At 43.1% G+C, this 26,240-nt stretch overlaps 1 protein-coding gene and 1 long non-coding RNA gene across 7 annotated transcripts in view; one reads left to right on the plus strand and one right to left on the minus strand.

The window, feature by feature from the left end:
* Window positions 1–13,231, minus strand: part of LOC143691202 (uncharacterized) — a 30,092-nt gene extending 16,861 nt beyond the window's left edge. For 2 of the 3 annotated variants that reach the window (XR_013179396.1, XR_013179397.1), the window contains exons 1-2: window positions 12,934–13,231; window positions 3,044–3,179 (exon numbers count right to left, since the gene is read on the minus strand). This is a non-coding gene — a long non-coding RNA (uncharacterized LOC143691202). Of the gene's footprint in view, window positions 1–2,998; window positions 3,180–12,933 lie in introns of all 3 variants that reach the window. The other variant, XR_013179398.1, reaches the window with a different exon arrangement.
* The window catches only part of FAM107B (family with sequence similarity 107 member B), a 224,234-nt gene that overhangs the window by 21,875 nt on the left and 176,119 nt on the right, over window positions 1–26,240 (plus strand). For 3 of the 4 annotated variants that reach the window (XM_077169362.1, XM_077169358.1, XM_077169365.1), the window contains exon 1: window positions 13,285–13,550. The exons of the other annotated variant lie outside the window; for it this stretch is intronic. Coding sequence is in view for 1 of the 3 variants with exons in the window: in XM_077169358.1 (XP_077025473.1) it covers window positions 13,500–13,550 (51 nt within the window). In the remaining 2 variants the exon portion in view is untranslated. Of the gene's footprint in view, window positions 1–13,284; window positions 13,551–26,240 lie in introns of those variants that run through there. 4 annotated transcript variants of the gene reach the window in all.

The raw sequence follows: 26,240 nt of genomic DNA on the forward strand, positions 1-26,240 counted from the left end.
TCTGAGATGATGGTATTGGTAGCCTCCAATAATAGAGGTGTGTAGAGGCTATATATCCCTCACTCACAACTTGCTACCAATAATATATTGCATGAAAGAAAGTTCCACATGAACTCTACCATAGGAAGAAACACTGGTTACCAAACAGGCACAAAAAGAGTCATATTATCTGATCCTGCAAGGAGAGTAGAATCCCCAGCTTCTGTCCTTTAATTAGTAGTACCTTGCTTGAAGAAAATAATGCATAGGAACACGACAATATTCTAGTAGCCAAACCAACCATCCTTCTAGACAAAGAGGATGAAGGAGCCCTCTGTTAAATGAGGGATCCAGAACCACATGGAGCTCTAGATTCAGGAATCTACTCTAAAGGAGTTAGCCTTCTGAGCCCACCAGATTCTTACACTTCCTTTTGCAAAGGTAGAGATGCTTGTAAACCATGGGCCTTGAATACCATTCATTTCACAAGTGGAAAAATACTTATGAAATCAACAAATGCTCTGGTTTAGATTTAGCTAGCTTCAAGTCCTTCAAGCACTAAGTAATCATCTCTAGGGGCAGGCTCCTGGTTAGATCTTTCAAATACCTAGTAGCTACCTTTGAGCACAAGTTCTAAAGCTCTCTTTGATCTCAAGAAGGAAGGCAAAAAAAAAAAAAATTGCCCATAATTTGCCTTTGAACACTGTTGTGTACAATTAGGATGCTTGCAGCTGCCATTCCATCCTATGATTGTGAAGAGGACAAGCCTGGAAGCAAAATGTGTAGCCTAGGGATGGCAGAGTGAAAGGCAGGAAGATCCTGGATCCTTGAGAAAGCTTTTGAGCCATGTTGAGTGCTGGCTAATTGTTTCAAGGTTTTCTATGCACACATGTAATCAGAGGGAATGCACTCAGTATTCCAAAGTGATCGCACATAGTTTAACAAGTGTGTACAGACCCAACGATCCCTTGGAGATCTCAAGGTGGTCCTATGGCCATCTCAAAGTGAAAATGTTTAAAACTGAACTACTTCCTTTACCTCCTCCTCATCTAAGTTAGAATGCTTTTTAGGGGCAAGAAACAGAAAGCCTTACTCAAACTTAAATCATATGGAAATGTATTATCTCACTGAGGTTGGAGGGAAGGTGGTTTTGGGGCTAATTTCATAGTTCATCATGGAACATTAGGTTTTTTCTACCTCCTGGTCTGCTATCCCCAACATTGGCTCCATCCTGTGAAAGTTTCCCTTTGTGGTTTGAGGGTAGCTTCCATAGCAGCTGGAACTCCATTCTTCTCTTCCTCCCATCACCCACCTGCTCCACCCACACTTTGGACAATTCCTGGTGGTCTTTCCAGATGTTCTGTCTCTGTTCCCTTTTAGGTGAGCCTTTTCCACACCATTCTCCTCTGGCGTCCTCTCCCGGGTTCCCTGGCCCTGGGCATTTGCATCAAAGCACTTATTAAGTGACACTCTGTGCACATGTCTGAGCTTCTCACTAGACTGCCAGGAACTCCATGGAATTCCTGGTGGTCTTTCCAGATGTTCTGTCTCTGTTCCCTTTTAGGTGAGCCTTTTCCACACCATTCTCCGCTGGCGTCCTCTCCCGGGTTCCCTGGCCCTGGGCATTTGCCTCAAAGCACTTATTAAGTGACACTCTGTGTACGTGTCTGAGCTTCTCACTAGACTGCCAGGAACTCCATGGAAAGGGCTGAATCATTTTTTCCTCTTTGTTGTTCATATGTAGCACCTAGAGCAATGCCTGGCACATAGTAAGCACTTAATAAATGTTCACTAAACAAATTGGAGAGCAAAAGAGTAAAACTAAAATCAGTGGGGAGATTTATGGTACAGAGCCTTCCTATACTCTTGTCTTTAATAATTTTTTGGTATTGCCAACATCTTTGTGATCCATTTGTTATTGTAGAAATGGATGGAAATAATTTAAGACCACACCAGAGATAGGGGTATGGACCAAGATAAATTTCTTCTCTTGAAGAATGAGATGTTTATTACTAAAGTTTGAGACAAAAGGCCCAGAACATTTCATTTGAAAGTGAACTTAGCCAGAGGAAGCAGACATGTTTCAACTGTCCTTCTAGCCTGTTTCCTGGACTCCTAGCTAAATTTCCTGCATGCCAACAAAGTCATCTCTTTAATGCTTCTATTTTCTAATCTGCAAAATGAAGATGGTAGATTTTATGATTCTAGTACTGTATTGAAAGAATGACTATGTATACAGAAGTTTAAGCATGATAGGAGAAAATATAGAATAGTCATAACACAAATTATAGTACCATTAAAATGGAAGTGGAAGAAAATTGAGGACTGTGTTTGCCTCATTACTTTCTGTGACTTTAATGGCACACAGAAAAGCAGACAAGTAACATTCTTCACATTTTCAAGACACTGAACTGCATTATAGTCACTGCTAAGAATGGTGTCACTTTCCACCCCCCCCCCCAACAATTTGGTTTTATAATGCTTTTGGTTGAAAAAAAATTTTTTTGGCTGATTTGCCCAAAACTCAATATTTGAAAGTTGTTGTCGTTAATCTGGTTGAAGGATGAAGCACATGATTTCACACTTAATAGGTTACTTCCTAAATTTGAGAGAGAAGCCAAATATTTATATATTATTATCAATGAGAAAAAAGTAATTTGAATTAATGAAACTTAAGCTTAAGTGAGAAACAAATAATTTCAAATGAAATGTTCAGCAGGAAATTTATTTTGTGCTTTTGATAATTAGTGTGTAGCTACAGCTTTCGTTCATTCCTTAGTTCAGCAAACTGATCTGTGCTGTTATGTCCTGGTATATGTAGAAGAGCAGAGCTTTGGCTTTGTCTCTGAGATGCCTGCCTAGTGCAGGAGCCAGGCAAATAGCTGCAGTATAGGGCAATAAATGCTCAAAGAAATGAGAATGTGCCTTATTGTTAAAAGCTTTTATACAGTTTTGTTCACATTTTTTATCCTTTCCCACCCTATGAGGTTTCCATAAACACTAATCTTATCATACATACATTTATGATCAAATCCCAAATTTCACCATTTTATTTTCTTATCACCTTCATTTCCATGGTGTCCATTATTCTCATCTCCTTTCCTTCCTGACTCATATTTATGCTTTAGCATTTCTGCTGTCACAGAGTCTCTGTCTCCAAGGTCATTCATTGATTTGTCTTTCAATTCTTATGCCAGGAGCTATACCAGTTTTGGAAAAAACAAAATGAATAAGACTTACTTCCTTCCCTCAAAGAACACAGCTGTCTGGCTGACAGAGACAGAAGAACCTGGGAGATCATGGTGCCCTGAAAGAAGTACCCGAGGGCTAAGAAGATAGCAGTGAATGAAGTTGAATAACAGCGGGGCCTCCAAGCTAGCTGGGGCTCACCAGTCTGACATTTGGGGCAGCAAATGGAAACACAGGCTCTGAGGGGCTTAGACAGGAAGGCAACCATGATCTCCCACAAGTATAGGACCAGGGGCTGGAAGAAGCCAAGGGCAGAGTTGTGAAAAGGCAGGGTGTGGCACTCCCAGGCCTCTGCAGACCATCCCGCTGCCACTGGCCCACCCAGCCTCCGTGCATCTTAATGTACCAAGATATAGGTGGATTGATTTTTTTAAATGAAACTGTTATTAAGAAGTAAGGGAAATGACACAAATCCAGAGAGTAATGAAATGAAAGTGTCTATAGAGCACAGATTTTGGAAATCTATTTGCTGACACTGTTCTGTTTGTCCCTTGACCTGAGAATACATGTCACTCCAGCAACCCAGCTCAGTCTTTTAACTTCAGATATAATTTTTGTATTCCTTGGTTCCTCAGGGCATCTCCTCTAGATGGGGCTCTGTCCATGTGCTGGCACAGGCTTCATGCTGGGGCAGACTGTGGGCTAGAGCAGGTTGTGTGTTGGTACTGGCCATGTGCTGGAGCAAATTGTGTAGTGGGGCAGGTTGTGTGTTGGGGTAGACGTGCTGGGGCAGGTTGTGTACTGGGACAAGTTGTGTTCTGGGTGCAGGGTGTATGCTGGTGCAGGTGTGTCCTGGGGCAGGTTGTGTGCTGGCACAGGCCATGTGCTAGAGCAGTTGTGTGTTGGGGCAGTTTGTATTGGGGTAGACGTGCTGGGACAGGTGGTGTGCTGGGACAGGTGGTGTGCTGGGCACAGGTTGCATGCTGATGCAGGTGTGTGCTGGGGTAGACATGTGCTGGGGCAGATTGTGTCCTGGGGCAGGCTGTATGCTGGTGCAGGTGTATGCTAGTGCATGTGTGTGCTGGGCAGATTGTGTGCTGAGGCAGGTTATGTGCTGGAGCAGGTTGTGTCCTGGGACAGGTTGTGTCCTGGAGCAGGTTGTGTGCTGGGGCAGGTAGTATGCTGGAGCAGGCTGTGTGCTCAGGTAAGTGGCACCGCACTCCCAGCCTTGCACCCTACTCCTAAACCTACTGGCATTCAGTTCCAATTCTGCTCTCTACTTTCTGAATAAGGAAGACTCTCTCCTATTTGATCCTGAGGATTATTTTCCAGGACTTTGGGATATTTGTGCAAGCCTGTTTCTTATCAAGTGCCTCTTTGGCTTCAGGGGTTTGGAAGCTATATTCTTGTCCTGGCTAATTTTAATATCCATGCTTGCCCATTGTTACAGCCCATTTTTAACTTTTAGAATGAGTTTCTGAACCTCCCATGCTTTGTTCTCTGTGACCTTGATGGTGGCTCCTGGTTCCTGGTACCCTCCTGTCTTATATAAGTTCCTCCAAAGGCAAAACAAACCCCCTCCCTATGCTTTTTGAAGGCTCCTTGTTGATGATCCACTAAGATGTTTATTTCCTCCAGGCAGGCTTCCAGCCCTTGATTCTCTTGATGGGCCCAGATCCTACAAGTCCGAACCTGGCCACCAGCCTTCTGCCGTGGCATTTGCACTATCACCTCCCACCCAGATCCCTAGGATGGTGAGGTGTGTGCCGAGGACGGCTCTTTCAGTAATCAGTTGCTAAGTTTCACAGTCACACCAGACATAATTCCCATCCCTCCATTCATTTCCCCAGTGGACACTTGGTGGCCAGGCCCTGTTCTAGGAGCTGAATATCCATCCTGTTCTGTGGTCAGCAGCCCCACGGACTCCCAGCCTACGGAGGGAGGCAGAGAGTTGACTCAATAAATGTGCAAACCACATAGTCTGTTAAACAGCAATAACTGTAGGAGAAAGAAAATCAAAGCAATGAAAACGGATATAAAATGTTGGTAGTGAGAGGGTGTGGAAGCTTTGGAGAAGGGGGACAGCCATTTCTGTTTTGGGGTTGTGGTACTTACTTGACTGATGAATATGCACCATTCTCTATCCCAGTTGTTCCCGACTCCAGTTGTATCTGGAATCACTTGGGGAATTTTAAAATATTATTAAATATCTGGGCCTCGCCCCCAGAGATTTGAATTTAATTGCTCAGAGATGGGACAAGGGCAGCAGTATTTTTAAAAAGCTCTCCTCAGTGATTCCAATATGCAACCTGGGTTGAGGTCCTCTGTGCTGGTTTGAAATAATGTATGTCTCCTAGAAAAGCCACGTTTAATCAAAATCTCATTTTGTAAAGGCAGAATAATCCCTATTCAATACTGTATGTTTGCAACTGTAATCAGATCATCTTCCTGGAGATGTGATTTAATCAAGAGTGGCTGTTAAGCTGGATTAGGTGATGACATGTCTCCACCCATTTGGGTGGGTCTTGATAAGTTTCTGGTGTCCTATAAAAGAAGAAACATTTTGGAGAATGAGATATTTGGAGAGAGCAGAGAATGCAGCAGCACCATAAAACAGAAAGTCCATGAGCCAGCGTCCTTTGGAGATGAAGAAGGAAAACGCCTCCCGGGGAGCTTCATAAAACCGGAAGCCAGGAGAGAAAGCTAGCAGATGACTCCGTGTTCGCCATGTGCCCTTCTAGCTGAGAGAGAAGCCCTGACTATGTTCGCCATGTGCCTTCTCATTTGAGAGAGAAACGCTGAACTTCATCGGCCTTCTCGAGCCAAGGTATCTTTCCCTGGATGGATGCCTTTGATTGGACATTTCTATAAACTTGCTTTAACTGGGATGTTTTCTCAACCCTAGAACTATAAACTACAGAACTTATTAAATTCCCCTTTTTAAAAGCCATTCTGTTTCTGATATATTGCATCTGGCAGCTAGTAAACTAGAGCAGCCTCTGTTCCACCTCATGGAGATGGAAGAATCTATGCAAGCCAGGCTCAGAGAACAGGCCGATGGCATTTCTGCAAAATAGGTAATGAAAAATCCTAACCCACATCACACAACAGCTTCTGATGTGTTCTTTTACTGTTGAAATCCTCTAAGATCCTTCAGCAAGGACGGTAGGAAGGATTTCTGGCCAATCTTTCTATTACGCAAATGGCAGGACAAAGTAGGAAGGGAAAGAGAGGCTTCCATGAGGGGCTGAGTGTTCTTAAATGATATTGCGTTGAGTGAATCATGCTTTGCCAATATCCTTTGAAATTTAAAGCACAAAATTGCCCTACCAATCAGCAGCTTATGCAAGCTCATTTCCCCCTCCTACTCCAAGCAGAATCAGGGCATCCTTCCAAATATTAGGCTGAAAAGCACAGTAATATATATGGTGACTAAATGAAATCTTTCAACAGACCTTCAAGTTCCATGACTGACCTCACCATGAAAGGGCCCAGATGAGTTTATGGGGAGAACAAGGAAGAGACTGCTAGGAGGGCTTTCTCCTTCCATCTATGGAGCTAGTTTCAGCTAAATTGTTTCAACCAGAGATATTTTTGCTTTTCTTTAACCATGGGCATTATCAGGAAAAAACTCTGTGTGTTTTAGAAACTCCCAAACACTGACATCTTTTCTTCAGCGGCTGGAAATTCCCCATGGTCTTCCCCACAGGATGCTGCAGTTACTCTCACCCCTCACCCCTACCCTAGCTCCCTGCAGAAGTCGACAGAGTCTTCTTCTATTCCATCGATTTCCCTCTCTATCTTGAGACCTTCATCAGGGGAATTTTGGTTTTTCCCTATCTGGTTTATTGACTAGTTTGTTGAAGAGGAAATGACCTTAGATTTTGGAAACAGAGACCTGTTCTATCTAGTCTCCATCCTCCCACCTAATGAATCTTGAATCCATTTCTTCAACTTTCAAAACCGGATTTTTACGCATCCTAAATTTAGGGCTGCGGCATGGACAAGATGCCTCTAAGGCAGTAATGTTCCTTCCAACTCCAAAATTCTGAGTCTTTAAGATAATTCAGTGCCCTGAATGCTTCTTAAAAATATACATGCCCAGTGATTATGGATTCTGTGCTATCTCCTTGGAGAGTTTCTGTGAGTGGAAAGGTGTTCTCTGGGGAAGAATGTATGGAGAAGGAATTGAGGGAGTAGTTACCATGGGGTTGGTTGGAAGGATCTAAATTGAGGGTGGTGCTGTAGCTTCGTGACCACATTGCTTTGGGGGTGACTGAGTTACTTTCTATTTTATCCCTGGTAGCTGTCCTCTTATGGACGCAATTGTGACCTGTTACCTGGTGTGACTTGTTCTCGCTCAAAAGAGATTTTCTAGGACCACTGAATCATTTGAGGCAGGATTTAGACAGGGTGGGTAAGTCACAGAACCCATATATTTGTTAACTTGGTTAAAATGATCGGTTTTCAAGTTTTTATTCCTCTAAAAAATGCTTTCCTGAGCAGTAAAAATGTTGGCAAGCAAATTAAACTGTTGCTAATACAGCTTTTCATTCATGCCTTGGTCTTGGAAAGCAGAGGGGCCCTGGGTTAGTTTGGAAGCTGCCACAATGCGATACACCAGAACTGGAATGGCTTTTACAAAACGGGAATTTAACAAGTTACAAGTTTACAGTTCTAAGGCAATGAAAAGGCTCAAATTAAGGCACCAATAAGAGGTTACCTTAATTCAAGGAAGGTCCATGGGTTAGGAAAACCTTTGTCAGTTGGATAGTCACGTGGCTGGCATTTGCCCCTCCAGGTTCTGGCTGGCTTAACATCTCATGGCAACATCTGCTGGGCTCCAAGGATCTCCAAACATTCATGTTTCTGTTCTCCATGTGTCCGCATTTGTGTTAGCTCTGCTGTGAAGTTTTTGTCGGCTCTAGGCTTCTGCCATTTCTCTAAGCCCTGTCGTTTCTGGCATTTCTCCAAAATGTTTCCTCTTTTAAAGGTCTCCAGTAAACTAATCAAGACCCACCTGGAAGGTGTGGAGTTGTAGCTCCCTCTAATCAGGCTCCTCCTGGGTTGGCTTCCTCAGATCCCCACAAACTAGGGTAGATCTCAGGGCTGGGTACTTTCACCCCTCGTTCAGTTGGAGTTGGGAGTTCAGCAGGGAGAGAGGGCATTTCTTTATCAACCATAAAGCAGCTCTTAGATTTTCACTTTTTGTCCCAATGTCAAGGCAGGTGGCAGCCCTATTGCGATTGGCTAGGACTTCCCAATCCTCCCTCTGGGGCTGGAGCGAGGCAGCCTGCTCAGGGCCCATGTGTTTACTCCATAAAGTACTCTGATGCATTTTTCCTTCAAAAAATTTCATCTGTGATATGAAAAATGTATTCGTTCACTTCAAGGAAATGTTTTTTAGCCATTACCTACATTCCATTTTATATGGGAGTAGGAGGGGAGGGTGTTGAATATTTGGAAAACAAACTGTAAAATACTTTCTTCGGTTATCAAAGTGGAGGCATTAAGCATACTTTTCCATTCTTTGAGAAGTAGCAAAAATTTCTCTTTATCACTGAAGAACAGAGGTGAAGTAAAAATAGTTAGAACAAAAAAAAAATCGGAGTCAGCTGTTTGAATGTTTATCCTCACCTTTTTGTTCCATTCCCTTCTCATTTTCCTTCCACTCACCCACAAATAATAAGTATAATATGGACATGAAGAAAACGCAAAAATAACTCTATTTCATCACTGGGGTTAAATAAGTGTCACATAATTACAATGGCCCTTGATAGTAAATCTAGAAATTCTTTCTATGTACTGTGAAACTTGTCCAAGCTTTGTAAGTCTGACCAAGGTGTGGGGATAGAAAAGGAAGGCTTTTGATTTTTTTTTCTTTTTTGGGTGCATGGTCCGGGAATCAAACCCAGGTCTCCAACATGGAAGGTGGGCATTCTAACCACTGAACTAACCATGCACCCTATGTTTTTTTTGCGTGGGCAGGCACCGGGAATCAAACCCGGGTCTCCGGCATGTCAGGCGAGAACTCTGCCACCGAGCCATGTGGCCCGCCCAAGGCTTTTGATTTTTAACACAATCTCCATGACACCACTGGTTCCATTCTTCCTTTCTTTACTTCTAGTCACCGTAGTTGTCCTGACTAGGAGCAAATGGTAGAACTTGGTTTGCTAGGAAAGGAGGAGTCATAAAATCTCTGCACATGTATGTGTGTGTACATGTGCATGCATGTGTGTTTGTGTGCATGTGTGTGTATCTATGCACATGCTTGTGTGTGCATGCACATGTGTTTGTGTGTGCCTGTGCAGGTATACATGTGTTTGTGTGTGCATACATGTACATGTTTACATGTGTACCTGTGTGCATGCACTGGCATCTATTACTGTTGTCTTTTTCACCACCCTTTTAATAACATCATAAATAGCTTTTGAACTAGGAACTTTTTCAGGGTCAGCCTGATGCTTTGTGAGTACTGTATTAAAATGATACTTGGGCTAATTAAAATTGTCTTTTCGGAAGACGTTCTCTTATAAAATGTTATGTGGATGGCTAAGTTTTCATGACCCTTAGCCACCCCCACCTTACAATCTTCCTCCAATGAATATGGCTCAAATTCAGTTCCATTGCTAAGCTCTTCCCTCAATAACTGAGCCTTACTATAAACCCTATGTCTTTATATTTAGACGGGGTCTTAAGAGGAAGTGAAACTCATCTGAACTTTTGCAGGGATGGGAAAGGGAATCCCTGAGTGGAGAAGGTTGGGAGCAGCAGAGCTGAGTCCCTTCCAGGCTCTGTCCTTCCTCCATAGCAGAGTACTTCTGAGGACCACCTTTGAAGAGACGAGTGGGGAGTGGAAGGGAGGGGCTCTGGAGTGATGGAGACGGCTCAATGAGCTGAATGATTGTGTCCCTTCCCAGAGCTTTCTGGTATCTGTTTCCAGGTTGTAGCAAGAACAAGAATGATGGGGGGCTCTGCCTCTGAGGCCCTAGCAAATGAGTCAGATTCCCTGCAGTGGTCAACTGACTGGCAGAAGCAGTGCTGGGAAACCTCAGGCTTGGAGTGTCATTGGTGCAAAATGGAAAAGTCTTCCCTGGCCCCAGTCAATATTAAAATAGTGAGACTGGAGAAAACATTTGGAACCAAAAGTTAGGAGAGGTGTTGAGCCACCAGAGAACACCTTTTGTTTCTTAGATGTGGCCTCTCTCTCTTAGTCACTCTGCAAATAAAATCACCACCCTTCCATGAGCCTGGCCCTGGCGTTGTGGGGTTGAGAATGCCTTCTTGACTAAAAGGGGAAAAAGAAATGGAACAAAATAAAGTTTCTGTGGCCAACAGATTTCAAATAGAGTTGAGAGTTCATTCTGGAGGTTACACTTATGTAAGCTTCAGCCAGATATTGTAAATTGCCACAATATGCCAAACCCCAACCAAAAGTATTGCTGAAAACCCTGAAGAATACCCTGGGCTCCATCTAGGGCTTTGGAAATGTTTTGCCTAGTAAATTTATTTTTTTCAAAATCTTGGGGCCTCCAGATTGTTCCTATGCCAGATAAATCCTGAAACCCAGAGGTTCCAGGCTCTCCAAGAACATCAATCAGTTTCATTCCTCTACTCCATATGGTCAACACCCCTTTCCAGCATGAAGAAGTTTAGATGGTCATTGCCCTGTTATCTCTGAAGATTGAGAGAATGATCAAAAGAGAGGGAGGAGTTGCAACAGATAAATTTGGATTTAAATTATTATGACTACTGACCCATCATATAGATATTTCTTTTTAGTTTCTAGGTATTAGAATAGCCAAAAGGAAATACTAGAAATTGTTGAGCTGTAATCCATTAGCCCTGATCTTTGATAATGATTGCATAGCTATATAACAAAAAAAAAGAAAAGAAAAAAGAAGAAAAAGTCAGTTGCCTGTGTTAGTATGGATCTACTTCTGAATGTTTTGTTCTGTTTCACTGATCTGTATATCTGTCTCTGACAATACTACACTGTCTTAGTTAATTTACTTCTTATTGTATGTCTTTAAATTGGGTACAATGCAATACGAAGGGTCAACAAGGGGGGTCATGGATAAAGAGTATAGGATGTATGCAGTTTTCCTTCTATTTCTTTTTCTGGAGTAATGCAAATGCTTTAAGATTGATCATGGTGACGAATGCACAACCATATATGATGCTATGGACCATTGACTGTATACTTTGGATGGATTATAGGGTGTATGAATATATTTCAATAAAATTACATTTGAGAAACAAAAGAGAGAGGTGCTGAGGATTATGTCGGTTCTGAGTCCCTTCATCCCTTCTGCAGCCTCCTTGTGCTCATGGCCCTCTGCCCCTTTCTTGGAGTGGAAGCAAAGAGCAGGCTAGGACTCCTCTTTGATATGTTACAACCCTCTCTTGAGGGCTAGGCATTTGCCTACAATGTGACCCCTTTCCCTCTTGTCCATGCTATTCTTGGAGCCCTTGGCCAGGGCACGGGGGAACACAGGAACAACTCTGGGAGCAGCTCAGGGGCTCCTGGAGACCCATGGAGGTCGCAGGACCCTTTCACGCTTTTCCTGTGAGTTAGCACATGAGGGAACTTCACTGTATTTGGCTCCTGAGGAACTCTCCCTGGCATTGCAGACATTTCCAGCAGCTCCCTTTCAGCAGCAATGTCCCACCTTTACCCGTAAGCTCAGAGAAAGATGCAGAGGGCAGATAGTGCTAGTCCAGCCCCAGTCCCTTGCTGGGCAAGTCAAAATACTGGAAATCTTGCAAAGAACATCAGGTTTCCCCAGATGACCTCTAGTTTGAATGGTGAAGAACGTTCCTTTGAAATGCACATTTGTGGTTTGTTTTGGGATATGCCTTGTCTGGAAAGGCCAGGCGTGGGGGCTTTGTGTCGGTCTAGTCTTTCCCTAAGGGTCATAAAGAAGAAGGAAAGAGCAGGTGTGTGTGTTCATCTGCCCAGCTGGGCTCAGGCCTCCTCCTCTCCTCATTGCCTAACGGACATCAGACAACATATGGGCCTATCCATAACAGATGTGTAGATGGAAATAGTGAGTGCAGGACCTAATGAGTGCAGGACCACATTGGGGAAAAATCTTGAGGCCAGTCCCCTTCCTGTGTCCCCAGGTTCTTTTTTGTACCTTCTGGGACCTCCAGCATGTGTGCACCCATGTTTTGACCTGCACTCCCAGCTCTGTCCAATCTCTCCCCTTCCTGCCTGGGGCTTCCCTGGCCTGGGGATCTGTTGGCAGAATAGGCCTGGGAACAAAGCCTACAGCTCCAGAGCAGGCCAGGGGCTGACTGGTTAGGGAGTCCTGGATTCTTCTACCTGGGTGGATGTTGGGTGGGCATTCCCCTTGGCCCTACTGACTCTGTTCCCCAAGGGATGAGAGTGACTGGGGAAGAGCCCAGGCAGGGTTCTCTAAAACAAGGTGTTGGGGGTAGGGCCCCGGTTACCTGGTGCTAAAGGCAAAATTCTGGGTCCTATAGCCCATGATATCCCTGCTACAATGTCTAGAAAATGTAGTACCCTGAGTTTGTATTTTCCTTTCCTTTGATAGCCTTACACTGCTTTGCAAATGCTTTTCCAGGGAATTACATTTTTGTGTCTTCCCATTATATAGCTCCCATGGTTTCCACAGATTTCCCATGTCCCCAAGCCCACCTCAAATCCCTGGGGCAATGCCTTTAGAAGGCATTCATGAATGTGAGCAGTTCTGCATTCATTGGAGATTCTACACCAATGGGCTTCCCTCAGAGCCTTACCTCCAGTGGTTTTCCTGGCCCCAGTGCATTTTCCTGCAGGTAGGTTCCTATTTTAGCTGTCTATTCCATTTCCGCAGGTTCTAACAGCCACACATCGTTCTGCCCAGGTTGTCCGGGATGGACCCTAGGGTGCCCCATCCACTGTGCTCCCCAGGTGGACTTAGACCTTTCCTTTTTTCCCTCTTCCTATCTCTGGTTTCATTCCTGCAAGTCATGGTCTGAGGGTATGTCGGCAGCTGCTAATCATTCTTCCTAATGTACCCTCATTGTCATGAAGGGGCTTGGGGGCTGTGCCTTCTCTCACAGTGTTGGTGCTTGTGATGTAACAGTCAGGGTAGGGAGCACATCACTGGACGGCCAGGAGCATGGGGCTGCTACTCCCTGGGGACAGGGCGATTCTGGCACGTGGCACTTGCATTTCGCTTCACTCCATGCCTTCTGTGAAGACCTCGTTTGGGCCAGAATGAGATCTGTGCCTTGGCCCTAGCACAGCAGTGAGGGGTTGGACACAGAGGACATTGTCCTGTGATGACAGATGTTTCTATTTACCAACTGGTCTCTGCAGCATGAGGCTTAGCCAAGACGAAGGCATGAAGCTTGGTTTCCTTGGAAGCCAGGTAGACGATGGAGGGCAGGGGAGGGCTGGGAAGGGCCCAGACCTGAGGATGCACTGAAGGGCATTGAGCAAACAGCATGTGCCACCATGCAAGTCTGAAAAGGCCCTCCCTACCTCCTCAGGGTTGCCCAGGTCCTGCATCTGAGGACACAGGCTTCTGAGAGGCTGCTAAGTCACATGGTATGACCTTCTGTGTCTCCTCAATAGCCTCGTTCCCCGGCTTGTTGATGCAGCCATCCCAGCTTGGCAATTTCTCCTTCCCAGAAAGGCTGCTGGAACCAAATTCCAGCTCTCTTGCAGCCCTTTAATTTGTTTCATCTAGGACTAAGCTGAGCACAGGATGTGCAGGCTTTGTCTCAATGAAGAGCATTGAGGATTTTATTTTTTGTTTTAGGAAAGTTGCTCTAGATCCCAAAGGTCCAGTCAGTTCTATTTTCACACTTTTCTTGAGGAAGGAGTGGGTGGGGTGGGGAATCCAGGGTAGTTGGCACTTGAGCAAGAAGGCCACATGGTCCCACTGGGGACACTTGGGTTTTGAGACCCCTGGAATTTTACCTGGTTTGTTCTATGCTGCACCATGGTTAAATGCTGTATATTTGAAACCTCTGTGTATCAGTCAGGGCTGGTAATTACGAGCAACAGAAATGAACTCTGCTTGATTTAAATATAGTCGTTCTTATAGGTAGGTAGCTTGTAGAATCACCAGGAGGCTGGAGAATTAGGGTCTGGACTATGCAGCTTGGAGCCCTGCCCTCCACCTCACCCTGACACCCTGAAGTGTGCAGATGGCTGCCTGCCCCCACTAGCACATCCACTCCTTTGACCACTCTGGCTCTTGATGTGGGTACTGCCCTTAGTACCACAGCTGCTGCTGGCCCAAGAACACGATTTGCCTAATGGCTAGTTACCTGTCCCATCCCCTTACACTGTTGGCTTCTCATTCGAAGTTTCTGGTTGTGGAAGGAAGGGTAGAGGTCATGCTGTGGCCTCAGGAAAGACTGCTGATATCTTCAGCATCTGCAGTGGGAGGTTGACTCAGCCAAAGCTGAGGAAGGTTTAGGAATTGGTTGGCCCAAAAGAATGATAGATGCTCGTTACCTTCTGTTAGACCTCATCCTGACCCCTATGCACTTGTTCTGCTTAAGGACACACATTCATTCAACAAACATATATTGAGCACTTTTCAAGAGCCATTCACTATGATTATTTCTGGGGATGCAGAGATAAAAGATAATTACCTTCTTCTTCAGTAGCCCACAATCTGGTTGGAAAGATAGACAAGAAAAAATAATGGTATAACAAGTGATTCAACAGAAGCAAGCACTAGGGCACCCAATCAGGGGAGGCGACATGCAAATTAAATCTTGAAAAGTAAGTGAGAGGTGCCAAGGCAGGGGCAGGTGAATGTATTTTAGAAAGAAGAATTGGGAGCTGGTTGGGGCTGGGGTAGGATGGAAGGCAGGTACAAACAGCCCACACAAGCTTTGCATGCCTAACTGAGGAGCTTGATTTTATACTGAAGATCATGGAGAATTGCTGGGGGTTTTAAGGAAAATCATTTTAGAGCCATCACTGTGATGGGAAATTAATTGGATCAAGACAAGACTGAAGCTAAGGATACCATTTAGGAAGTTACGCAGGAATCCGGGGAAAAACCAATAATGTTGTGTTAAGCTTTGGCTTCATTCTGGGTTATCCTGCCCACCTGACTCAAGCTGATTCAGTATGTACAGATTTGGGTTTCTTGGTTTTGGGTCTTTTCTTTGAAGGGCAGGCAGAAGGCATGGTGGGCTAATTTGACTTGGCTTTCTCCTATGGTGATTGGTCAGGCCCAAGGCATGGGCTCCTGTGTAACATCTACCCACAACCCAAATTCCACGGAGTGAGAGTTTATGAGGTAAGGTGCTTCAAGGAGCTGTTGGCAGAAGAAAGCTGGATGAATCATGAGTACTGGGCAGTCAAAACCAACTGCGCTCTCCAGAGCACCTACAACTGTTCTACTCAGTGGGTGAGTGCAGTTCTGTGTCCTGGAGCATCCCAATTTCTCAAAGTAAAGCAATTACCTGGACCTCTCCTGACTGTATCCTGGGATATGATGCTATGGCAAATTGGTACTCCTACTGTTGAGCAGTGGAGGTGGTCCTCTCCCCTGACACAGAGCCACCCCTTTCCAAATCTCTGGGAATCTCACCCATAGAATGAGAAGGAAGGATGCCTTCTGGAGAGCAGGCCTCTGAGGGGTAGCAGCTTGCTCCTGGGTCTTTGGGAAGCCATCTGTCATGTTAAAAGTGTGAATATTCTCAGTCCACCGTGCAGGAGAAATCAAAGCCACAAGGTGGTGCCCAGGATGACAAGACACTGTGTGGAGAGAGAGGCTAAGATGCACTGAGGCTCTCTGTGTGGGGGTGAAGGAGCATCTTCAAGGGTGACCTCCACCCCAGATGACATGGCTGGTGCATTCAGGTCAGGGTGAAACAGCCCACCTGTATCCCTTCCAAATTCTAGATCTGCAAAATAGAGAATAAAAGGAAGTGGTTGTTTTAAGCCGTTCATTAGTTTTGAGGTTGTTAAGCAACAGTAATATCCAGAACAGAAAACAACTAGCTCAGCCATAAAGCCAACAGAAATTTAGCACAAGCACCCAGAAGGTCAATTCATTTGTTTTAATGACTGGACACCTTACATGTGCTGGTCTTATAGGGAGTCCTACAGGTGCTGCTAACCTGATTTTATATTTACTCATCTAACCTCCTTTTTCAGATGATGTGTGACAGGCCTTGGGCCACCAGAAATAGGCTGGGAATCCTAAGGGGATCATTTGGAGCTTAAAGTCTCATTTTACACATAAGATATGAAGAGGCCACAGTCCCCAGCCATGGGAGAAGTGGGAGGCACACCTCATCCTCTACCCAAGAGGATAGGCTCAGTGGTGACGTGATAATTCCAAGTTTGCTCTTACCTACAGTTTATTCCCCCTGATCCTCTCCTCCATCACCAACAAATTCACTAGTCTGAACATTTTGTCTCATCTAATTCAGGACTATTTTAAGATGACCCTGGCTCTGGAGTCAGATGTGAATTTAGATCCTGATTCAGCCATTTGTTACTTTTATGACCTTGGGAAAGTTACCTAAATTTGTTGTGTTTCATCTTCCTTATCTGTAGAGTGGGAACGTATTTCCCCCTGGTTGTTGTACCTTTGTGTGTATCAATAATGTTGAATGAGATCAATCTGGGAAGAGTTTTTCCCAGTGCTGGCATATGGCCAGTGTCCCACAGTAGTGGCATAGTTAGTGCTAAACTTTGGGCAAGACATGGCTGGAGAGGGAGCATTTACTCTGACAGGTTTGGTCCCAAGATGTCCAGTACACTCTATAGTGTGGACAGTGGCCACTGATGCAAGGCGACACAAAATGGCTGACCTTACATCTGCCATGGCAGCCATGTTGGCGATATTTTATGGCTTCTCCAACAGCCACTGGGGTAAATTCCACTTTCAGATGGGGGAAAAAAGTAAACTGAGATACTAAGCTGGTTCCTGTTTCAAATTTGGCTGAGAAGCAAGCTGCATTGACAGCAGTGTTCTGCAGTGAAGAGCTGGCCTGTTGGAAAGGGGGCATTTTCAAAGGAGCTGCTTGCTTGCGGAAGACAGATTCATCTCTGGGCATTTCCCTGCACAAACAAAATGCTCTTTCTGTTGGAAGGAAATGCTTTTCTTCATTCTGTTCCCCTCCCCTTTCTTTCCCACTTTTCTTTTCTCCCCACATCATCCCAAACTCCAATTCTGCAAAATGTAAATAAAAGAGAAACCATATGAGCAAAACAAAAGGGTCTACTGTACGGCTGAGATGAATGGAGCCTCTTTGCTTTTTTTCTCGGATCTTTGACAAGATCTGTGCTCCACCATGCTCTGGGAATTCTTCTTGGCCTACTTGTTTTTAACCTCCTTCTCTTATCCTTACCCTCCCGTGGGTTCATAGAACTTCAGCCTCCTCTCTCCTTCTTGGGCAGTGCGGTCTGGCTGAGAGAACTTTCTCCAGGCTGGCCACAAGGCCACCTGGTGTTGGCTTCCTGTTTGAGTGCTGGGGGAGATGTTATCAAGGGGCGAGTAGCTTGAAGCCACAATGTTCACCCTGCACAACACTGGCAACATTTCATATTCAGTCATTTAAAATCTATTTTTATATGGCCCTTTCAAAATTACAGAATCGATTATCCAGAAATAATACTGCATACTTGTTAGCGAAAATAAATCCCAGTCGTATTCACCCCTGGCCTGAGTGAAAATAAATTTTTGGAAATGACTGTTAATGATCTGTGATTTGTACTTAGGAAAGGTTTTAGTGTACTTTGGATTTAGAAAGCAGCATTGATTTAGAGAGCCAGTGAAGGAGAATTGAGTGATCTTGGGCCTCCTTTCATAGCAGACTTACTATGCTTATATAAAATATTATTAAAATTTAGTGCAATAGGAAGTTGAAGATCGATAGTGTCTTAATTATGAGTCCCTAGAAAGCTATCTTGGACAGTTTGGCCTGTCCTTTGATTGGTGTGGTCTACTTACATCATTAAATGCCTGATGAAAATAGAATGAAAAATTGGCATCCAGAAATTGCTTATTTTAACTTTCAGAAGCAACACAGAATATGAGTTTTGTATTCTATCATACATTCTTTTCCCTTTGTCTGAATGCAATTCAGATGTAGAGAAAAAGCTATGAAAGCAAGAAACTGAAAACAATGAAACCTGGAAGAGAAGGGACAGACCAGCAGCAACCCATTTTCATGGTATTCTGCCGTAAGCAGCCTAGCAAACTGAAACAGTCTCACTATCAATGTTCTGTGATATCAAGACCTCCAGTTTCCCTCAAATCATACTTTCTCCCTAATGGCTTCTTTCCTTTACCATCCATCCTGTATTCTCTGACATACATTTCCAACATTCTTGTACCAAACACCCTCAACATACTCACCTCCTGAATTACGTGACCATTTGACTGACAGATCCATAACTTGGGTTATTGTACTGATCTGCTTTCTCCAATCCTATGTGTTGGTTTTTGAGGTCATTACCATTGCTATAAACGCCTACATTCGTTCTTTGTGCCAGATATTTTTCCAAGCACTGGGCACAGTGGTGACTGAGACAAGTGTGTTCCTTGTTCTCATGGAACATACGTTCTTGAGGGGAGACAAGCAAGAAAGGAAGGAAGAAATAAAAATGTCAAATAGCCATAATTACCTTGAAGATAGTGAAACAAGGTTATGAAGCCAGTGATTGTATAGCTATATTAGATTAGGTATTCAGAGAAGGCTTCTCAGGCATAGTAACTTACAGGTTGAGAGTTGAATGAATAGGAGGAGGTAACCATGAAAACATCAAGGAAATTCCCTTCTTGGTTGAAGGTAAGAACCTGTCTCAATGCCCTGGGAATGGACAGAAGGAAGACCAGAGATAGCTGAGCACAGGGCACCAGAGATGAAGTTTCAGAGGTAACTAGTGGTCAGATTAAAGAAGGGCTTTGCAGACCAGGGAAGGAGTCTGGATTTTATGGGAAGTTTGAAGGAAACTTTTAAGCAAACAAAGGACATGATCTGGTTGATATCTGCTGGAGAATGGATTGGGGAGGACAAGAGTAGAAGCATGCACATATTTAAGAGGTCATTTCAGTAGCCCAGGTATAGGATGATGGTAGCTTAGATAGGATGTAAAGTAGTGGGATGTAGAGAACTGGGCACAGATTACATTTGGAGTCATCAGAACTCCCTGATAAATGAATGCTAATGGGGTAGAAAGTGAGAAGATACTTAGATTTGGGCTTGAAGGGTTAGGTTGGGTGATAGGGTGGAAGATAAGCTCTGAGGGGAATTGTCAAGGATTTCCTGTGATCCAGCAATTCTACTTCTACAAGACACCCAACAGAAATGAGGGCATAAAGATGTATGGTACTCTTGGGGACTTTGAGTGGTTTGGAATTAATGGAGTATAGAATATTTACGTGGATGTGAATTCAGCGGTCAGTGAGTCAGTATATTTTTTTCCCTATATATTCTTTTAAGCCAGTGCTAGTAGTGAAAACACTGTCTCTAGTGTTTTTCACATAGGCAATAAGTTAAAGTTACTTCTTGATCTCTTACAACTAGTTTTAGAATAGGTTTCTGGTAAGGATGAGGTATGAAACTGAAAGATGAGAAAACTGTAAGGGAGACTATAGGCAAATGTAAAGGACATAGGGTTGGGAGTTAGGAGACCTGGGTTTTTGGTCAGCTCTGCCTCGCTCTCGGCATGTCACTCTGGCTTTATCACTTCCCCTCTAAGGACCTGAAAACTAGAAAATAAACTTGACAATCGTTCAGTTTCTTCCAGTATGTCCCTTTTAAGGTTGGCTATCAAAATATATTCTAGAGACATATGCTAATACTTGTCTTTGAGGTCTGTCATCTTTACTATCTACCCCTCACCCTCCCACTCTTACCCTGCACTGCAAAAAACCTCTCACAATTTTTTTGTTTGTTTGTTTGCAGTTAGACCTGTAATCATGCTATACCTTCCTCATAGATGTAAGTATAAAATATGATAATTTATATAATTATATAAAATATATAAATGCCCTTTTAGAAATTATAAAGTAATGCCCAAACATTAGCTGTCAGCTTTGCTACATTTCCTGCAGTGGAACTCTAGGATCTATCTATTAAAGCTAGACAACCACAGATCCATGGAAGTTGGCTATGAATACTATTCCAATCCATTCCCCAGTTCAACAACACCTGGCAGAACACCAACCATCCTTTTCCTATATACTATTTGGAATTGAGTCTTCTCAATCTTCCTGAATAATGCACGCCCATGTCTTATCCCCTTGCAATTGAGTAATTCTTCCTGGAATCATTCTAAAGCACACATACAGTCTTTTTGTCCCCCAATCTTTCCTGTTAATCTTTTAATGATACATTTCACCAATATGTATCTGCAGTGTAAGCTCTTTATCCTTTATTGGCTGATACATGTCCTGAGGGGTCACCCAGCCAGCCAGCTCCCTACTTTTAGTCAAAGTCACCCCTAGTAGCTCCTACAGATGAGTATCTGGTCTGTCACAAAAGGCTATCTGAATTCCACTTGGTGGCTGAATTCATGTACCTTCTTGGTGCACACAAATCCTATACACAGGACTTCCAAATGCCTGAATACTGAAATGTGACCCAGTTTTGCAAGAACAGCCTTGAGAAATAGGTGTAAAGCATCTTGACCAGTGCTTGTCAGCTGATACTGACTAATTCAGGCCTGGGCTGACTTGGCAGATGAGGCTGGAACAGATGGGCTCCCATGTACCGCAGAGGAGATCATGCATATGAATTTGTTTGCAAGGAATTTACAACACTGTACCCAATGCATTTCACTACCAAGGTACGTGACAAATGAACCCCTTAAAAGTATAAAACTGAAAGGAAATGTCAGGAGTGATGCAAAATACATAGACCTAATGGTCATCCAGCTTGAGCTTTGTTTGGATGCAGGTGTCAATTGTTTAGTAATCGCTTCTAACTCCCATAGGTCAGACTGGGCCAATGTAAGGGAAGTTTAATTGGGTCATAGCTTGTGCCTAACAACCTAGGTCTCTGAGCAACCCGTCATCAATACAGAGACTCTTCAGTTTGCCCTTCAATTCATTTTTCCTCCCATGGCTTATTAGGTGGTGATACAATGGATTCTTTGATTCTGTGTATGGCAAGGCGTTCATTCCCCTTAACATACTATTTAATCTCATCGCACATTAATTCATGCTGTTTTTGGTAAAGAAGGCTCCACTGAAGTAAGTGCAAGTGTGTGCTTGGACACACCAAGTCCCAAGTTTATGTGGGTATAGCCAGCAGCCTGCTTATTTGATTCAGTGGCTCAAGTGACCAAAGTCCTCTGTAAATACCAAGTGACCAGAAACCCTTTCTAAGGGACATTTATTGAAATTACTTTCTGAGGGTTTATGCGGTTAATGAATATGTTGAAGATGAAAAATGTTGACAAGTAGCATGGTTTGCTGGAAAGAATATGAATTCTGGAGTTAGATGAATATGGGGTTTAAACTTGGCTCTATTAATTATTTGCTACTCAATCATGGGCAAGCTGCACAGCCTCTCTGAGGCACAGTTTTCTCTTGGTGAAATGGAAACCATAAAACTCACCTATATAAAATAATAACATGAGCTGAATTAGCAGTAGTTTGTCTTACCATTTTTATGACCATGCAGCCTTTCTCTAGTGCCCCATTTAGCTACTCTCACATTTCAAAAGCCCCATAATGTGATGTATTATTTGCCAGTGTGATTCCTAGTCATTACTGACAGACTGTTGTCACTTTGCCCTGCACATAGGAACTAGTTTGTTATCCTGAGCAAAGCAATGCCATCTTGTTGGATCGCATTCCTGCTTAACACAGAACTTGAGTCAGATTCATATGAAGCTCAATGACACTTTGTTAACAAATACCTCCGAGAGCGCTACATGGTACTGACCACATTCTAAGAAAAGGTGGTTTCTGTTGACAAAATGGATTCTGACACATTAGTTTGAATTTGATTTTGAAAAGTTGGGTGAGGTTGGTTCCAGGTGCTATAACATATATCCTTTCCTGTGACAGAAGTTAGAGTGATGGCTATGCAAAGTTAAAACACTAGATGAGAATCAAATAATTTATTTATGAATACCCAGTGTTTTATTATGTACAGTAGTATTCACTATATGTATATTATTATACATGCCTCCTAAATATTTATACTTTAAAAACACATATGTTTCCATCATCAAGAATCATATATCAGATAAACTATCCCAAGGATGTTTTATTTTGATATTCAGAAAATTTTACACTCATGTAGCACTTTGTGGCTTAGAAATATTCTCACATACCTTTTCTTTTCACAGCAATGCTCCAAAATAGTCATGGCAGAAAGATATTGTCCCCATTTTGGAGATAAGGTCATTAATTGATGTTTCGGTAAGTGAGGTGACATCCAGGAAATGGCAGAGCCACCGTTGAAAATGGCTCTTTGGACTCCCGGTCAAATCAATATTTTCACACTATACAGCGCAGACTTCCAGAGAGCAGATTAATCATATATCTCTGGGAAAGATTGGTTAGTAGAGTGGAGAAATAGATTTGCTTCATTTCCTTGTTCAGAATGTACTCAATACTATCTGAACCATGCCTGTGTGGAGAGACAGCAAAGGATACAGAAAACCAATAGTATTACTGAGGTAGTACAGAGAGGATAGTTAGGTCATTTCAAAATTTATCATAGAAACTGGGGTATTTTTGTGAGTGAAAGGTGTTATTAATGATTACATGGGACAGCAGGTGAAATTGGTTCTAACCTAGAGAAACTGAAGGTTTGGCTACTCTAGATATAGGTATTGCAGGAGAGTAATGTGGTGAAGTATTGTTGAGAAATAATTTTTTTTGTCAAATTTAGTTTAGCTTGTCTCCTTTCCTATTGGAACTGAGAGCTACATAGAGGCTGATGCCCTCTCTGTCTTGACTTCTCGATGCTTTGTGCCTACTGGGTACTTAATAAATCAGTCATTAAATTTACTGATGTTTGGGTACCATATCTACGTCTTGGATTTTCTCTTAGGTGCCCAAAATGAACATGCTCGAAACAAAGCCCATGCTTCTGCTCACTCCGTTCACTATGCTGCTGAACCTCCCCCGCTCCTCCAGTGCTCCCAGTCATTCAGCATTCACTCAGCCAGACACCCGGGAGTTGGCCTTGATCTTCCTCCTCCTCTCTTCCTTCTCAGTAATCCTACCAAATCACTCAGTCTTGTTAAACCCACCTCTGACATCTCTAAAGTCTGTCTGCTTTGCTCTGTTCATGTTGCCACTTTTCTGCACTACACAGGGTGATCTTCTGTACTGGTTTGTCCAGAACTGAAGAGTTTCCCAGGATGTGGGACTTTCAGTGTTAAAATCAGAACATTCCCAGGCAAACTGGGGCAGCTGGTTACCCTCAGTCTTGGTCACAGAGTCTCTAGCCTGGTCTACTGAAGCAGCCTCTCCATAGTCACTTTTTCTCCTTATAATCTATTCTCTACACTATTGCCAGAATAATCTTTGTAAAATATGAACCATATGTCCTTGGTTAAAATCTCCCAATGGCTTTCCAGATCTTCAACATGTTGCCTCTCTACCTTATCCCTGGGCTCTCCCCCAGCATGCTGTGCTCCTGCATTGTTAAACTTCTTTCAGTTCCTCCAACACACTGGATTCTCTGCTTCCTTTGGACCTTCACACACCTAAACCCCTATCTGGATTACTCTTACCCCTCTATCTTCCTACAGCTCCTATTATAGCCTTTACAACTAAGCTCAAGAATATCATCTATGATAACAGTCATGGGGTTGGGGCAGATTCACCTTAGTCAATGTTTCTCAATGTCAGTTTCACATTAGCATCACCTGGGAGGACTTTTAATAATCAGGATGCCCAACCCACATGTAGGCTTCACATGCATACCTTTGTTATCATGAATCATTCTGTGATTCTTGAAGGCAGGGACCCTGGCTTACCCACATGAGCTTTCCAGTGCCAGTATGGTGCCTGATGCATGGCACTATGGTGGGATATAGCAATGAACTTGGGCAACTTACATATCCTTTCTGGTCATCATTTTTCTTTTCCATGAAATGATAATTAAAATATATAACTTGAAGATATGAAGATTACATTAAATTATTTCTGTAAAGTGCCTGGTTTGGGCTCTCCTTTCCATTAGTTTTGTGGCCAACTAACAGGGGAGAGCACTTCTGCCATATTTCCATATAAACATGAGACCTATAGGCCTCCTTCCTGAATCTAAGCTTACTCTTGTCAAACAAGAGGGTAAATTTACCCATAATCAATGTCTATGTGCCCTTTATCTCATAACGAAGTAAGGTGTATTAAGATCATGGCCAAAAAATGTTCAAACATGGACCAGATGTGAATATACTTATGATAATGTCTGGACACTTCAGAAGCATCTGTATTTTACCCAGCTGATTGATTTTCAAGCTTGTCTGTGATTTAGAGTTTTGCAAATAAATCACCATGCAGTAAGAGGGAAACAGCTGCCAGCCCAACCCAATATAACAGTCTCTGAAGGATACATCAGAGTGGGGTGGCTGTTGACAAAGAGAAGAAGACATGTATTTCTTGAGGGCCTCAGTGATGGATTGCCCACATAAATTACTCCTGCTGGCCCAGCTGGGCTTCTCGCCACTTGGAATTGATACCCTGAGGGTGGTTCTCTTTTTCTTTAACCTTCATTTCTACTCAGTGTGCTCTGTCTTTATGTTTCTCACTGATTTTACTTTCAGTACTTTCAGTGTATGACTCCTACTACTGGTAATTGAAAAGAAAACACAAACTAGAAACCACACTGCCAAAGAAATGAATAACCAAAAAGGGAGAAATATAATTGCTGACTTGTCTTCTCAAAATTTGCTGGATTGAAGTAAGTTTTGATCAATGGAAAAACTTTGGCTAAAGATGATGGTGCACATATGACTGATCTTAGAGAGTCAAATGACTCAAGATATAGCTTTGAGCCCAGATCTCAGACCACCCATTAGCTTACAAATATTATGTTTCCTTTCACTTTTTGGGCCCTTCAATAGACTTCTTTGTTCCATAAATATATTGAGGCAGGGCATAGAGAGAGAGAAAGAGAGAATCTGAATGATGATGAGGGTGGCTGGTGAGTGGCATACTTAGCTCACCCCCCTCCTTTGTTTGGGATTTAAGAGTTTGCTAGGGGTTATTTAATCTTTCTGTGTCTGCTTAGAGCTTTTCTGTTTACCTCAAACTTCCTAAATTCAATTTTTTTTTAGCCTTCTTACTTTAAAATTAGAAATTGAGGCAGATTGTCAAAGCATGTAAATTTAGCTAAGCATTTTGGTGTGTGTTTTAGTCTGGGTTTCCCTAGAAGCACTAGTTGGGGAGTGGGGAAGTGATTCAGGAAAGGGGAGGCTGTTATTAAGTCAACACTGGACAATTGGAGCCTAAAACCACGAGGAAAGTGGAAAGTATATAAAGCACATGCTTCAGAATTATCCCACTTGAGAATGGAGGGAGCTGGAGTATTTATGCACAAGCACCCAAGAGTCATAAGTATTGGCTACTTCTGAGAGGTGTGAATTTACCTGGCATTTCCAGGGTTGCAATCTTCCTGGGTTTCAGAAGAAGCCCTAAGGCAAAGAGGTGCTGCTACTGACAGGAAGAGTCCATGTTGATCCAAGAGACATGGACCCAGGTTCTGTGTGCTATAGGACCAAAGCTAGAAGCATCATCTTGTTTTAGAACAATTCATAAGGCTATTTTGGACGATCAGAGAAAGGTCAGAGTTCAAAGGACCCTTTTAAGGGGAAAATACATGGGAGCAACTGGTAATTTGACAAGCATGAGAGAGTTATTTCCTCTGCCTGATCCTTTGGGGCAGTACTCCACATGCAGGGTCAAGCCACTTGCAGAAAGTTGGGCATGTAGATTTCTAGGGGCCAAGTGGATACACTTATTTCCAGGAAAATATGACATTATAGCCCTTAATCTTGGAATATTACCATAAACCTATCCCCAGAGATCACAGGAAATAATTAACTTTTTTTTATCCAGTCCAGGCTCATATATTGCATTTAATTGTCTTTTCATTTGTCTGCC

The sequence above is a fragment of the Tamandua tetradactyla genome, chromosome 7, assembly GCF_023851605.1.
Source record: "Tamandua tetradactyla isolate mTamTet1 chromosome 7, mTamTet1.pri, whole genome shotgun sequence".
NCBI classification, from domain to species: domain Eukaryota; kingdom Metazoa; phylum Chordata; class Mammalia; order Pilosa; family Myrmecophagidae; genus Tamandua; species Tamandua tetradactyla.